Source organism: Crinia signifera, chromosome 3 (assembly GCF_055691185.1).
Source record: "Crinia signifera chromosome 3, ASM5569118v1, whole genome shotgun sequence".
NCBI lineage: Eukaryota > Metazoa > Chordata > Amphibia > Anura > Myobatrachidae > Crinia > Crinia signifera.
The window spans coordinates 17671935-17688702 of NC_139219.1; the positions used below are offsets into that span (position 1 = coordinate 17671935).

The 16768-nt window shown below is 45.9% G+C and overlaps 1 protein-coding gene across 1 annotated transcript in view; it reads right to left on the reverse strand.

The window, feature by feature from the left end:
• Positions 1 to 3457: 3457 nt before the first annotated feature.
• Positions 3458 to 16768, reverse strand: part of GLP1R (glucagon like peptide 1 receptor) — a 276669-nt gene continuing 263358 nt past the window's right edge. The window contains exons 11-13 of the mRNA XM_083175414.1: positions 13737 to 13875; positions 6292 to 6333; positions 3458 to 4930 (exon numbers count right to left, since the gene is read on the reverse strand). Of these exons, the coding sequence (XP_083031540.1) occupies positions 4793 to 4930; positions 6292 to 6333; positions 13737 to 13875 (319 nt within the window). The 3' untranslated portion in view covers positions 3458 to 4792. The remainder of the gene's footprint in view (positions 4931 to 6291; positions 6334 to 13736; positions 13876 to 16768) is intronic.

Below are 16768 nucleotides of genomic sequence, written 5' to 3' on the forward strand. Positions count from 1 at the left end.
AATTTCCCTTGTATGTACAGACACTGCTAATCCTGACATCAGCTCCTGGTAAGGGATTTCCCTTGTATATACAGACACTGCTAATCCTGACATCAGCTCCTGGTAAGGGATTTCCCTTGTATGTACAGACACTGCTAATCCTGACATCAGCTCCTGGTAAGGGATTTCCCTTGTAGGTACAGACACTGCTAATCCTGACATCAGCTCCTGGTAAGGGATTTCCCTTGTATGTACAGACACAGCTAATCCTGACATCAGCTCCCGGTAAGGGATTTCCCTTGTATGTACAGACACAGCTAATCCTGACATCAGCTCCCGGTAAGGGATTTCCCTTGTATGTACAGACACTGCTAATCCTGACATCAGCTCCCGGTAAGGGATTTCCCTTGTATGTACAGACGCTGCTAATCCTGACATCTGCCCCCGGTAAGGGATTTCCCTTGTATATACAGACAATGCTAATCCTGACAAGACATAGTTCCCCCAGATCACTGCACAGTAACCAATCTTGAACACTACATGATAATAGAATTCAGAGATATTGGTTACATATACCTGCGCAGGTGTATGATATGACCCCAAGCCACGCCAAGGCTTCTCTGTATATTGGGGGTCCCTAGCGCTATATCTAGGTGCAGGGTGTGGAACCCCAAAAAACTAGCATAAGCTAGAAAGCCCAGAGCGGCACGCCAGTGAGATACTATAGTGTTAATAAATATTAGTGGTAAGAAGCAAAGCTATGTATAAAAATGAAATGTAATTAAAATATTAAAGAAATAGTGTTAGTGAGGAAAATAAAAAAGTTTTAATAGAATGTAAGGGCATGCCGCAGTAGAGCCACCCAGCCCAACCAGTTCAGAGGCACCGCACCCCACACCACTGTTACCCTATATTGGGTCTACGATTAACCAGCAGAAGCCACATGATAATGGCTCCTTACTTGATATATCTGAACTAAGAGCTACCTACCTTGGAGACTACTCCATGTGGCATATCAGGACCCACATCTCCTCCTAATATGGGCTCCTTCTGCCTCTCACAACAGACATAAAGATGGTAGATGCTCAATTAGTTCAGTAATATTACTCAGGTGCATGAGGGAGGGGTTAATACTGAGTAAGTAAAACAAGACAAAGTTCCCCCAGCTCACTGACTGGTATTAGTAACCAATCTTGAACACTACATGATAACAGAATTCAGAGATATTGGTTACATATTGGTTACATATTGTAACCAATATCTCTGAATTCTATTACCGGTATGTAGTGTTCAAGATTGGTTACTAATACCATCTCAATGATCTGTGCAGGGTTCTGGCCAATTCGCCTGTCAGAACCTGGTCTGCATGTGTGGCGATTTTTAGACACATTTTCCGGAATTCGTATATCATTAAATATACGATTTATATACTTTTCAATGGGAAAACATCTGGATGCGAGTTCCGGCGTTACTAAAAATCACACATTCAGAATGTGCGATTTTGCTGCAAAAAAATTCAGATTTTGCGGCAAAAAACACGGTTTTTGCCATTTTTCGCATCTCATTAAATATGCAAATTTGGGGAAAAGTGCGATTTTGGCCGTTTTTTTTTTTTCACTAAAAATCGCACAAATCACATTTTCGCATCTCATTAAATGTCATCCCTTATTTTAGCTGGAAACAAATCCCTAGGAGGTGAATTAAATTAGGAGGGCCTTGCTGTAAAGTGGTTGGTCAAGGATCTCTGGGACTACCCTGGTGGACTGCATTCGGGGCGGCTGCTGAACTTTGAGGTGATTTCATTGTATGCGGAATACAGAGTTTGACCAATTGGTATCTGGTGGCTTTCAATCCATAGACTTTAGATTTGCGTCATACTGTAGGTCCTAAAACATTTTTTATCTGGATTTCTATAAGAAATGTGAGCGTCGCTGGCATTTTTAGCATATGTTTTGCACGTCTCCCACAGAGATGTTGGCACTGAAAGGGTTAAAGCTGACGTCATGTTATGCAAAACTTTGGAAATTTCTAAAGTGGTCGGAGGTCGAACTCTCATTTGACGTTACCCAGATGTTCTCTTGTTCCCACAATGAGAGACAGAGAGGGGAATAGGTACATTAGCTGAATGGGTACAAAAGAAATGCAGTTTGCCATCAGTGCACTAAGTAAACAAGGTTTCTTTAGTCATCTTCCCGGCAATGCAGATCTGTCTTCATAAGAGAGCAGCTGAGATGGGAAAGTACTTCATTTATTGTAAAACAATGACAACAGGAAGCAGTTACCAAAAAAAACATGTTTCAGCTCTTTGGATTATGACATCATGATTTGATGACAAAAAGTAAATAAATTTTTCAACCTTTATGACATAAGAAATCCCTTAATATACAGATTAGCAGCTGTCCTGAGGCCGTGCAAGGCTGCGAATGGATCTGTATGGGTACACATCCACCCGCTTCTGCCCGCACAGAGGAAAAATAATTTGTTGGTTACTTTCCATCAGGGGCGGATAGGCAACGAAACCTGGCCCGGCAAAATCTTGACGTAACCCGGCGGGGGGGGGACGACTGTTTCGGGGTGCGCGCACTACTGCCCGGGGGGATGTTGGACAACGATGGGGGGTGCGCTAGCTACTGCCCGGGGGGGGCATGTGTGCGCGCGCTACTGCCCGTGGGGGGGGGGGATGTTAATTACCAGGCACCAGTCGGCTAGCGGGTGACGTCACCATCCAGCGACCAGTGGCCACAGCCCAAAACAAATATGGCCACCGCACCGCAGGGCTGATAGCACTGGCCCTGGTAGCACGGTTGGCGGCCCAGCCAGATGGAAATCTGGACCGGCCCACCGCGAAATGGCCCGGTTTCCCGGCGGGCCAATCCGCCCCTGCTTTCCATCGAATGACCTTTCCTGATCTCCCCGGTGTTCACAGTCACCGCGTGAACCAGGATTCGCTCGGCGGCTACACGTATTAAAGCGAGTTCGGGGCAGGCGCCAAGGTCATGCTCGCGGAACGGCTGCATTCGGCCAGGTGCTCTCATTCTCATTCTATGGGCGCACCGAATGATTTTGTAAATACGCCCATGAAACACCGGGGGTCCACCCCTGCATGTCACCCCACCTGTCAATCAGGCTGTGAGCACCTTGGCAAGGATGAAATGTGCAGAAGGAGCTCACAGCCAGGCCCTGCACATGCACAATACCGACAATTGGAATGTGCAGTAGTCCCACCATCGGAGAGGGAGGAATTCGGACCCGTGAGTACCTGAGATCAGGTCTTCACACATTTATTAATTTCATCTCTGTAGTCAAACTGACAGATTGAGTGTTAGGATCATCTGTTGCTGAAACAACGATGTGGACTGAAAAGTCTACAGCAGACATGTCCAAACTGTGGCCCTCCAGCTGTTGTAAAACTACAAGTCCCAGCATGCCTTCCTGTAGTTTTAGTATTCCCTAATAGCAAAACTGCGGCAAGGCATGATGGGACTTGTAGTTTCACAACAGCTGGAGGGACATAGTTTGGACATGCCTGGTCTACAGTGTCTACGTTGACAGGCAATAGGTCAACACTAACAAACAGGCACATGGACAAGGTCTACGCAGACAAAATGCTGACACAAGCAAATGTTCGACACAACAAAAAGGTCAACATGCGCTTCTCCTGGTTTTCTGTGTCAACCCCCCAATTAGTGAAGTGATTCTCTCGCCATGCTTCGGGCATGGTGCCTCGCTCTGGTACTGCCGCGCTCGGCACACTTTACCATTCCTAATTGTAGTCCACGTGGATCCTAAAGTTTGAAGAAGCTGAAAAATGTAAAAAAACGGTAAAAACTAATGTCGACCTTTTCATGTGTCGACAATTGCCACCTCGACCTTTGCTTGCTTCGACATTTTGTCAATGTCAACTTAGGGCATGTTGTAGACCTATCATAGATACTCTGACAGGATAAGGAACATTCATTTATAGTTATAAAACAGGCTAATGGGAAATATTAAAACTTATATCACTTATGTAATAATCAGTATATTGCATGTTCTACTCCCGCCCCCCGATCAGAGGCGGAACTACCATTGGTGCAGCAGGTGCATTGCACCAGGGCCCTTGAGGACTAAGTGGCCCACTGCTGCCACCCACTGCTGTGTGGCATATTGTGTACATGGGTTGGAGTCGAGGAGGGGGATCCTTTTTGGGATATTTTTGCACCTAGGCCAACCACTCGCATGTTCCATCACTGCCCCCTATGAATGACCGGCAACTGTTTTTGGTTCATCAAAGAAAACTTCACAAAATTTCAACAAGACCTCTTAAAATAAAATCACTGCCATTTCTAGCATGAACACACAAAATATGTCTCTTAATACATTCATTATTGTCCTCGTGGCCACAACAGGCCTCGGTGATCAACGGCGGATAGTACATGAAAGCTCTAAAATTCCTTTTCAGTAGAACATTAAAAACCTGAATCTAGTGTCCTTCCTGAGACCAGCCACAGACGTGTACCCTTGGTAGTTACTGGTTTATGTCCGGTGCTACCACCTCGGATGGGTGGAGACGAGACACTGAGACGTGTCTTGTCCTTCCAAGTTTAAAGTTCTTCTCTTGAAGAGTGATTTGTGGTGTGACTAAATCCCCAATGTAACACGATCACTGGGACGGCTACCAGCTGAAGCAGCTAAATGTCCATGATATTAATATTAAAAAATAAAGAGCGTCTTTGCTTGTGCAAAATAATCAACCTCGCTGCTTGTTGCTTGGTGGCTCAATGGCTTGTGAGGTGACCACAGACACTGTCCATCTGTCCAGCAGGAAAGACAATTAGACGCTGCTGCCCATGGTGATTCCGCTGCTCAGACTGTTGGCTGGGAATTTAATTGGTTTCATGCTGCTGTCCCGCTGACTATATAAATGTTCCAGCCTCCATCGTTCCCACCGCCTCTGGAATTCAGCCTGGACCTAATAAATGATGGTAGAGTAGAGATAACGGTGTCACTGTATGTGTCAAATCTTACATGGGTGTATATTATTGGCCACACAGTATATTCCCTCATTGGATGAATTTTATAGAAGCTTTGCGTGTGGCTGTGTCATCTTGTGGGTGTGGTTAGACCGCCCTATCAGGTCCCCTCCTCCTTGGCACCTGTGATGTTTAGAGGGCATCTATATGAACTTCTAACTACAGTAGCTGTGGTTCTTCAGAGGTTTGGGCATTGTTGGATTAACCATTGCTGATTACTCTTGATGGCATTAAACCGTTGACCATGAACCAACAATGGTTTGCACCCATTCATGGCTGTCCGTGCTGTGGGGAAAGATAGATGATGGACCAATAACAGCTGTAGATGGGGCCATTGTTGGTGGGGCTAAACTGAGAAAGGGTAAAAAAAATCACAACCTTCTCTGTCATCTGCGGATGAAAATCATAAGATCTCCACCATCAATGGCAAAACCAAAAACCATCTTTGGTAAATCATCAATGATTGTTAGTCATGGATGGATGATGCTCATTCCTAATTCTCATGTGGCCTCAGATAACTGAAGTATCATGAACCTTGGGGCCGATTTAGCCCTTGTTGTGCCTCACATGTAGCCCTCTGTCTGGGTTTTAAGGGCTAATGAGATACACTGAAGTCATGTGGCACGGAAACTATGTACTTAGCTGCATAGAATTCACTGTGCGAAATGCGTGAAACATTTCAGAGAGATAAAGTGGATGGAGATAATGCACCAACCAATCAGCTCCAGAGGGGGAACACAGCACTGACTGGACTGTCCTGAGGATTCCCAGATCGGCTGTACAGACTTCAGGGTTTCTGAAGTGCAGGGGGCTGTTCCCGGGGTGATATAGAAGATGTACAGGGATTAGATAGACAGTCAATAGCCCGACCTATGCTGTTGACCTATTGACTATCTAGACAGTGTCTAGCCATAGTCCATAACCCCTTCCTGGAACCTACTAGCCAGAAGCAATGGTGGCGCCCCACTGAGCCCTGTGCTCTAGGACACCTGCCCTTCCTGCATTCCAATTATATAAATTATAATCATATATATATTATAAGTATTATATAAGTAGTCATTATAGAAAAACCAATGTAATACGAGTAGCACTACAAATTCCAGACCGTAATGATTATAAATAATCTAATCCTACACGGCACAACGTCACATAATACATCACAGTGCCTCCGGCTCCTGGCCTGTCATATATACAGCAGCAGGCTGCACAGTAGGCAGGTTCCTCACAGTTACATGATTTAGGGTGTGTTTGGGAGACGGCAGAGGGAAGATGTCTGAGAGCAGGATTTGTTGCGTCTTACCTCATTGTTGATAAAGCAGTAGAGGACCGCAACCATCAGGCCCTAGATACACAGGGAGACAAGAGATTAGCGATACGGAACCAAACCATTACTTCATACTTTGGATGCTGACTGCACAGTGAAATACAGGTGTGTCCTTATACAGTCGCGACAAGCAGCCCCTCTCTGGTCCCGGGGGACACGGCGGCGCCGAGCCACTTCCGCACTCACTACTGTATGTGCTCCTTACTGTCATAAATAACTGGAAGCAACAAAATGACTCTGCTGGATAACACTGATCAGTCTAATGTGTGACACCTGTCAGGGCCGTCTTAACAGCAGTGTGGGCCCCTGGGCAAAGCAATGCACTGGGGCCCTTAACCATTCTCCCCTCCTAGGGGTGGGGGGGGGGGGGTGCTATCAGCAGCAGCTTTGATGGGGTGGCAGGGGGTGCTCTATCTTCCATTCAACATGTAGGACCTGGAGCAGTAACGTCTGCTAATTACTCCTTTACTGCACAGGTGGTGGGAGGGAGAACACTAACGTGTGGAAGGGGGCACTGAGCTGAATGATGGGTCCCTTGTAAATGACTTCCAGGGAGGTAGGGGGTGTTTTATACGCAGGGGAGGGTTGGGTAATGGAGTGGGCTTAATATTCGTCATTTTCCGGTGGATATTCGTCATTTTCCGGTGGAAGGGCAGCTTGTTTGACTGCAGATATCGCCATTATCTGGAAATAGATTTCTTATCCTTCAATAGTATAACAACCTAGAGTCCCAACTTTCAGGAGGTGCTGGGAACTTGGGGATCAGAGATCAGGAGCCAGAGCAATCCATTGACAAAAATATAAAACTGTACACCAAACGTTTGGAGCTGGAGCAGGGACCGGCTGCTGGAAGGCTGATATCTCTGGTTCTGGGCATGATAGATACAAGCCGCTAGTGTCGACAGAAAGGGGAGAGTCCCAGCTTTTGGAATATACTCTCAGAAAAACTCTAAGTCAGAGAGAACCTGAGAAATATGACTGGCAATTGCAATTAACAGGTTGGATCCAGTTCCCCAGGGCCGACTTTCAAAATTCTGGTATCCCTGGAAAAAGGGGATCCTCAGCTATCAGCATAGGGACCTTATACACCTGGGGCCCCTGGGCAAGTGCCCATTAAACCCATACGAAAAGACAGCCCTGACACCTGTACATCTGTGTGTGACTGAGGGCCTGTCGATTCAGGCTGGTTAGCTAGGCAGCGTACTTTTAGTGAGCCCATAACGTCGTTCGGCCAGGCCGAATGCCTGCCCCACCAAAATTCAGAGAAGCCACACCAACTGCCAGTGAGTCCCGGCCAGTGATGTCGGCAGTGGTTGGGGTGGCAGTTGGTGGGGTTCCCCTGTTTGAATGTGGGACTGCTGCAGCCCCCACCTCTGCAACTGCCCCTGTAGTTGGATATTATGTGTTAGGGTGGTGGTAATGGGGGGGTTATTTGGTAACGCGGGTTGGGTATTAAAATACATACAGTAGGTGGGGTCTGGTGGCTATATCTGGTCATTTCAGGATCATAGCAGGGAGACGTTCTTCAACAACAAAAAAACCAAGTGACCTTCCTGTCCCCATTTTTAGACTAATGGTAGCTATTGGCCAATTCCCAGTGAGTACCGTTATTAGATCACTACAGATAGAGCGGGTCTCGCACTTGCAGGGGATGGCGGAAGATTCGCCATCTGCCATCCCCCCGGGTCCCCGCCGCCTCGCCAAAGTTCGCCCCGGGTCCCCGACGCCTCGCCGCACCCCCCCCTAACCCTGTCCGTCTCCCTGAAGCGGAGACGGACAGAGTTCCCGTCCCCCAGCCGATGGGAAACTCGCGCATCTCAGTCAGATTGGGCGCACGCGCGTCTTAGTCAGATTTGGCGCCTCTCCGCCCGATTCTGGCGCATCGCCAGCAAAAATGAGAGGCGCTCCATCTGTATGTGCCGTATTATTGTAAGCCCTAATGCGAGACCAACCCAGAGACAGATGGGATGCGGTCATTTGGTCTACAGCATGATGGTCGACAGTCATTAGGTTGACATGGGTCTAGGTCGACATGGTTCTAGGTCATCATGGTTCTAGGTCGAAAGGTCATTAGTTCGACAGGTTATTAGTTTGGCAGTGTCTAGGTTGACAGTCAAAGGGTCGAAATGGGGTTTTTCACTGTTTTTCGAGCCGACATGTGCCGACAGGCAGTATTTCATGCCCTACCATCCACTAGGGCGTGGTGGGAGAATAAAATAGTGTGCCGATGCATTGGGAGCGCAGCGAGCGATGTGAGGGGATGTTGTGCATTTCAAACTGTGTCCATGTCGACCGTGTTGACATTCAGGTAAAAAAAAAGTGTAAAACCCCATGCCTTTTGACTGTCGACCTAGACATTGTCAAACTAATGACCTTTCGACCTAGAACCATGTCGACCTTTTCCAATGCCGACCTAGACCCATGTTGACCTTTTCCCATGTCGACCTAATGGTGTCGACCACCATGCTGTACACCAAATGATCCCAACCCATACAGATCTCTATCATCTGCAAACAGACAAGTGCTGAAATAGTCCGAAGTTATAATACAGAAAACCGCTCCCAGGACCGAGAGGCTTTGCCAGTTATCAGCCCAGCTTACGCCACTCACTACAATGCTCGGTCATCCGTCCTTGATCCGTCCTGCTACATTTCAGACAAATCCAGGGATTTGTATTTTCTGGATTCATTGTTGGATACTGCATCAGCGTAGGTGCTGAGAATAAAACATTGTGACCGTACAGATACACTTACAGCATCTGGGTCTTATAAAAGCTGAACAGACATTGGTCATCGCCATTTCTTTATTGGACTGATTTAAATTCCCTAATCAAGGGGTACTTCAGCGAGTGCTAATGAGCGTACGGTAGCTAAGCTTGTGGATTTATACTGACACACTACCTGATGCCAGGAACACTACAGAGCAGAGATTTCGTAGCCTGGGCACAGCTTCAGGATACTTGTTAACCATCACTTGGTGCAATCAGTCACCCAGGTAGCATAAATCACTTCATTCCCACTATTATGTATCCATCCCTTGGGCAGAGGTGTATTACGTGCATATGTGACTGGAATCCCTGTGCTACTCAATGCTAACAGCAGATTATAGGCAAACTTTAAGTGACCCTTTCTCCAAAGTCTAAACTGAGCATGTACAGGAGCGACTGATAAGGTCCCAGAGCAGGCCAGCAGTACAATCTCCAAAATTGGGAGAGAAGATGAACAGTGGCCAGGAAGATAAGATGGCAGGAAAGGTCTGGGGCCAGCAGCTGCTCCGGCTAAGCCGAGCAAGCACAAAGACCCAGAAAGGACCTCGGTGGAGAGGAGCCTGGGAGACTGCCTGTGAGGACCTTGCTGGAAGTCTTGGAAGCTGCACACAGGAAGAGAAAAAGTTGCAGCTAGAACTACTTCTGTGGTTTTTACTTTTCCCATCATGCACTGGGGCACGTATACCAGGAGGGGGGATATTAATCCGCCCGAATCGCGGCGAGCAAAGCGGGGCTGCTGAAATAAAAGAAAGTAACCTACACCTACTGTACGTAAATTACAGATATAATAAAAAATGCTGTGAGGGCATTTAACAACTTCCGCCCTCACCCAACGTCACATCCACAGAAGTGGATCTAGACACAACCAAAGAGAGAAGACCCTGTTGAGGAGAGATGACCTCTTTTAGCTGTGGATGAGCCACAGGGGGAAGAAGGAAGACCTGGAAAAGAGGACCCCTGTTTAAGGCATACCTGCCTACAGGGGCGCCGACAGCTCTGTTGGGCCTTGGTAAAATGAGGGGCATGGCCAATGGGAGGGGGTGTGTCCAAGCCTTTGCGGGAAAAAAAAAGGAAGGAAGGAAAAACTGATCAGGGAGTGGCGGAGTGCACACCCACTCAGGGAGAGAGAGGACAGGCTGCCCAGTCAGTGGAAACTGACTTTTATTTGCATGCACCTGGACTAAGATGGCACCTGTGACATCTGGTGCCCACTTCCGGTAGGCATAGGCCTGCCCGCCTACCCATGGGAATAACCAGCGCTTTCACAGAGATGCCCATAAAAATGCTGGGCATTCCCATGGTCCCAAGACTTCACCGCCCCTGTCATCCCCTGACCCTCCCTGCCCGGCCGAATTCGCCCCGTTGCGGATAAATCAGAATTTTCTGTCTATCATTTTTCTAGGATGCAATAGAGAAGTGATAGAATATCTTTTAGAAGCTTTATTAAATTGACCCTTTTGATGCAAACAAATAAGATTCAGTAACACGCTGTGTCCTGGTAGTATTGAATGCTTGCCATCTAATAACTCCCAGTAACCATGATCTTAGGGCTAGTATCCCATTCTTACAAATATATGAATGTATGGTACAAGTATAAATATATATAATCCCCAGAGACAGGTAAGTATATTCTGGAGGCAGTGTTGTACAGTATATGAGTCATCAGACAGGTCTATATAATATATTAGGTGGAATGTGGTGTGCGCTGGGCTTAGCGGAGTTTATTACATCCTGAAATGTATTTATGCATGTATTACCTATATTTATGTGGCTGCAGATTGCTGAAATACCGTCCATATTAGTATGCGAACCGCTTTCTGCAACAGGAATTTGTTGTGTCCGGCAGGTGGTATAATTTTTTGGAACGTTATAAATATCTAGATCTGCAGTTGCTGGAACATTACAGTTTATAGGTTGTCATAGTGACCAAGATAAGCTTTAGATTCATTGGCTTACGGTTATAGATAATCTTTTAAATAATAAACTTTCAGGGACGGTTAGGTGAGTAAGAACACAATAAATATAATGATTAAACCACTGGATTGGAAACCCAATTTGTATGTCTCCCCTGATTACATCATTGCTTTTTATGATATAAATGAATGCCATTATTAATAAATAAATGTCTGAAATTGCGACACTGCGTTTTATGTAGTCTGGTAAGCACCATGTATGGGAAGTGTCGCTGTACTGGGCGATAGGGGAATATATTACAAATGATTTATAAATCCTCACTAGGGAGGTTATTCTGATTGGTGCGTAAATTTCTGAATTCTTTCGGAGCGGACCGTACGCCACGCTGTGCGGACATTGTAAGAAGAAACGCCCACAGGTCCTCTGCATTTGGACGGACTCGCTCTCTAAGAAGAGGGTGTGTTTACGGACAACATCCAAACCGTGCGTATGCGGTGGCCACACAAAGATTCTGCACGGTCTTACAGCGTCAGAACGGACGTGAAGCTGGCCGTACGCACCGATGCGGTGTATTTCCGCAAAACTCACGACTATTCTCTGAACTCAAAAATCTGTCACATGACACACTTATGCAATTAGGCTACCTCATTAAAAATTGTTTGTTTGTAATTGGAATCAATTAAATCCTAATAGATACTTAAACACATTAAACACACTACTACCACTTTACATTAACCCTTGATCCCCAAATGTGTGATGTTATTGCTGAATGTAAAAGTGACATGTATATTTATATTAGTGATACCAAGTTCTGTCCATTGCTTGCAGTGTAAATGTGTGTAAAAAATGCAGCCGCGCTTTCAGCATATATTTGTGTGTTTTGTAATGGTCCATTTAGGCTGCAATAGTTCCAATTGAAGCAATGAAAAGAATGTAATTAATGAGTAATGAGTAGAGGAGTGGATTGTATTGTGTTCAGCTGACAGTGGTTCAGGTGCGTTCGTACTAATTGGGTGATCCGAATGCCTAGCGCATGACCGAGTGGTGTCCGCAAAGCAATACTTGCTTATGAAGACCGCATATTTCCTGCCTGTTGGTTCGTTTGCAGTCGGTGTTCTGTCCGAATGCACGCCTACCAGAATTAGTGCACTCCCTCGTGTACGCCCATGTTTACGCCCAGTTTAGCCCACTTTGAAACTACGCCCCTGTGTACTTCCGAATGACGCCCATATTACGCCCATATTTCCCGAGTGAATGCGGTGCACATTTCTGTACGGTATTAGTGAGAACGAGTACGGAGACCGTGCGTGGCACATGCGCATAGCGTTGCCTACGCATGCGCACAGGGCTAAAAAACGCCATCCGAAAGAATTCGAAAATTTACGCATTGACCAGAATAAGGCCCTAGGTTACTAGATATTATCACTTTGCGTCCATAAATAAGTATTCTTATAAACCTCTGCACTGCTGCCTCACCTTGCAGAGTCGGCCTAGCACTGCCCATTGTGGGAGGAGCAGACTGATACGGGCAGCTCAGCTCCTCCCACAGTATAACTGAGGAGACGGCAGAGATAATGATAGGAGTCGCTTGGGTTCTCACTAGCCAAATAAGATGTAATTTATTGACATTATTCTTTTTAAGTATATTTATAAGGTCTGTAAGTGAATAACTTACTAATTAGAAAAGGGTTCATTAAGAGTTGGACACATTTCAAATCCAAATGTACAAAAGGATAGAGGAAAAAAGTGCACTTACAATATGAAGTAGTGTGGGGCCGGACACTTTTTACTGGGTTTTACTTTATGGGTGGGAAATGGTGCTGATGATTCAATGTAAATATATTTTCCCCAAAAAATTTAGCAATGTAATGTGGGCATATGTGAAATGAGGGAGATTGCTAGACTAATGAGGGAGAGAGGGAGATTGCTGCTATGTCAGGGAGTCTCCTGCAGAATACAGGATGGGAGGTAACTATGATGTAACAGTGTAATGTGGGCTAGGTGACATGAGGGAGATTGCTAGACTAATGAGGAAAAGAGGGAGATTCCTGCTATGTCATGGAGTCTCCTGCAGAATACAGGCTGGGAGGTAACTATGATGTATCAGTGTAATGTGGGCTAGGTGACATGAGGGAGATTGCTAGACTAATGAGGGAAATAGGGAGATTCCTGCTATGTCATGGAGTCTCCTGCAGAATACAGGATGGGAGGTAACTATGATGTATCAGTGTAATGTGGGCTAGGGGACATGAGGGAGATTGCTAGACTAATGAGGGAAAGAGGGAGATTCCTGCTATGTCATGGAGTCTCCTGCAGAATACAGGAGGGGAGGTAACTATGATGTATCAGTGTAATGTGGGCTAGGTGACATGAGGGAGATTGCTAGACTTATGAGGGAGAGAGGGAGGTTGCTGCTATCTCAGGGAGTCTCCTGCAGAATACAGGAGGGGAGGCAACTATGTTTTAATGCAGCCGCTGGCTCCCCCATTCATAGGCACGCTCCATGTTACAATAGGCTGTGCTGATGCACTCACCCCTCATCGCCGGCAGCAACGTATTAGGACACATCTCTATATTCACTTGACTCTAATCACAAATAAATGTTCTGTCAATCTGTTTGGACAGAGGTGTTACCCAAAATTAAAAAAAAATCGTGTTCCTATCATTGGTGGAGAGTACTTTACTGCCCCTAGTGGCCATTTTTAGGAATTGCAATATCTCTACGTGCTACATACAGTACCTGGAAAGAGCTGAAGGACAATTCAAAAAAGAGCTTGATGTAACGCAGGGAGCCCTTGGCGTGTTCATCTGTGATAAAGGCAAAGATAATCTCATGCGTCCCCAGCAGGGGGATCAGCGTCAGGGTGGACTTTGCCAGTCTGTCCATAGAAGGAGGAGATAATACTGTTAATTCAGGACAATTACAGTTTGCCGTAAGACATATTTATTAAAACACAAATAAATATCATTATTCTAACACATTGCACCTTCCTGCAGCAAAAAATCACTGATGACATTCGTTGATCTCAAGCGCAACTACAGTAGTACATTACTGAGTAACTAATTCAAATATGTTCCGACCTCTAGGAACTCAGAAGCTGGACACAAATGAGTGATTTGCAGTCTCATTGGTAACGAACATGTTTTGGACATATTGATTGGTTCAAGCATTGGTTCTGTTATAATGATTGTACAATAAGTTATTTCCTTGTAGAGGTCTGAGACACCTAAAATGTGCACAGATATAGGGGTGATTCTGGTTTGTTGCAGCTTACTGAGCATCGTCAACCATCTAATCATTTCTCCTGGCAAATAAAAGTCAGTTCAGTTTAATTTGCGTGTTCCTGCCCGACGCCTTCTGTATTGCATTTGCCACCCAAAAGCAGCGTTCGTTGATGCTGCATCAAATCACCATTGCAGCCATTGGTTGTGATGGCTGCAGGTGTGGCCGGGCTGTGTAAACTGAGGCTTACTCAGCCTGGCCCTGGTCCTGGCAGCTTGCTAGGTCAGTAAATCTGTGTGAAGCCACGCGTAGTTACACATCCAGTGCATGCACAGACTGCCCGCCATCGGAAATGCTCGCAGGCCATCGTGGTAGCGTTTATATCTGAGTAAGGCCCTTGATCTGTATTATCTATTGTTAACCAGGAGCTGTAAAACTCTGTCTATTCTGTACGGTGTTTTCCTGTTTCGGACACTTGGGGCAGTATTCAATGAGGCTGATTTGCCATGTTCTACGGCGATTGTGTGCTATTTTCGTGCACTAAGGTGAATCTATTTACTGAAAAAGTGATTCACCCTATTCAATGTGCAATATTCGCCGACGGCGAACAGTGAATGACGGACAATTCGCCATCTGATAGTCTCCGCAATTCGCTGTGGTTTTTCAATGGGTTTTTCAATGTGATTCGCCGTGAGTGTATTCAATGATCAGATGGCGAATTGCTTTCTAAGCGATTTTTGCCGTGTGTCACCGTGTAGCAATCGCCATCTTTATATGGTGAACTGGAATGTAAACTTTTAAGATAAATTTTTTTTTTTTTTTTATTTGGTGTAAAAAAATCAGGAATTATATTCTGTGAAGGGGCATGCTATTTTTTATTAATATGCTTACTGCACATGAATATATATTTAATTAAAACATTTTTTTTTACACATAACAGCCAGCAAAGGGGCCGGGAGCCGAGAGCCGCTCATTACATATTCATATTTTCACTGCTCCCGATCATTACATATGCACGATCGGGAGCAGTGCTAGCGGGTCCCTACCCGGTCCTCTGTAGTTCTCCCGGGGGGCAGCTTGTGCTGCCTGGGTCCCGGGGAGCCCTCCCCCCCCCCCCCATACATTCTGGGGCAGGCAGGGAGACTTCCATCTCCCTGCCTGCCACCACCCCCCGGCTTCCTGCGGCATCCGCTGCAGGGGTTAAGAATCGCAGTCAGCGAGCCCCTGCGGCATTGAATAGTGTGACAGCGAGGGCTGGCAGCGAATGCTCCAGCCCTCCGGAACACGGCGACAGTGCAGCGAATCCTAAACAGGATTCGCTGCACATGCCGATAAAAGTCATTGAATACGGCCCTTGGAGCATTTCCGTTATATAAGTATTATTGCTATTACACCTATGCAGGAAATAGTCCATTGTTTGCTTGTTTGTAATGCTGTGTTATTGTGTTGTGGGTTGAAGCAGAACTAATGTAAATTGAGGTTCATTTTTTGCAAATACGCTGTAACAAAACAAATAGCATTTTGCCCTGCGCCGCCGCTGTGATGCGAATCGCCAATGACCTCCATTATTTTTATTTCAATACCAAACTACTGATTGTTTGCTCTATCACTGGAACAAAGGCGATGCTCCGTAAGGTACGGCTCCTGCGTGTGACATTATACTATATGTGCTAATTATACAAACAAATGAAATATAAACAGCTTGACTACAGACTGGGTGACACAAAGAAGAAATGCATTATTATTTCATTTAATAAACCTATGCAGGTTGTAATATTAGCTGCAGGGATCTGCAAAACATTGTAATAAGACCTATAATCTAGAGCAGTCAATAAGAATCCGTAGGCAATGTGGAATGTAATCCGTTATCTATATGAAACAAAGCAGGTTCTGTACAGTAATAACCTTGGAAGTATATTACTATCTCCCCCTCAGACAAAAATCTCATCCATTCTAGATCCAGCAATAACATGTACAGTATGCTGCATTGTTTGTTTAAAGCATAAAGTATTACAGTATATTGAACAGTCCGCTGCTCACACCATGTCACTAGCCCTGTATATACCAACAGATCACTCATCAACTGACATACTCTGTGCTGCTGGGGGGCCCAGCTCCTCCCACTATATAACTCTCAGTCTGAGGCTTCCTGCTGCCTCCATTCCCCTCCTCACATCATATCACTGCCCCTGTTACATGCAGCCCTGTCCTCACTGACACATTACTCATCTCCTGATATACTCTGTGCTGCTGGGGACCCTGCTCCTCCCACTATATAACTATCAGTCTGTGGCTTCCTGCTGCCTCCATTCCCCCCCTTACATCATGTCACTGCCCCTGTCACATGCAGCCCTGTCCTCACTGACACATTACTCATCGCCTGATATACTCTGTGCTGCTGGGGACCCTGCTCCTCCCACTATATAACTATCAGTCTGTGGCTTCCTGCTGCCTCCATTCTCCTCCTCACACCATGTCACTGCCCCTGTTACATGCAGCCCTGTCCTCACTGACACTCACCCATCTCCTGATATGCTCTGTGCTGTTGG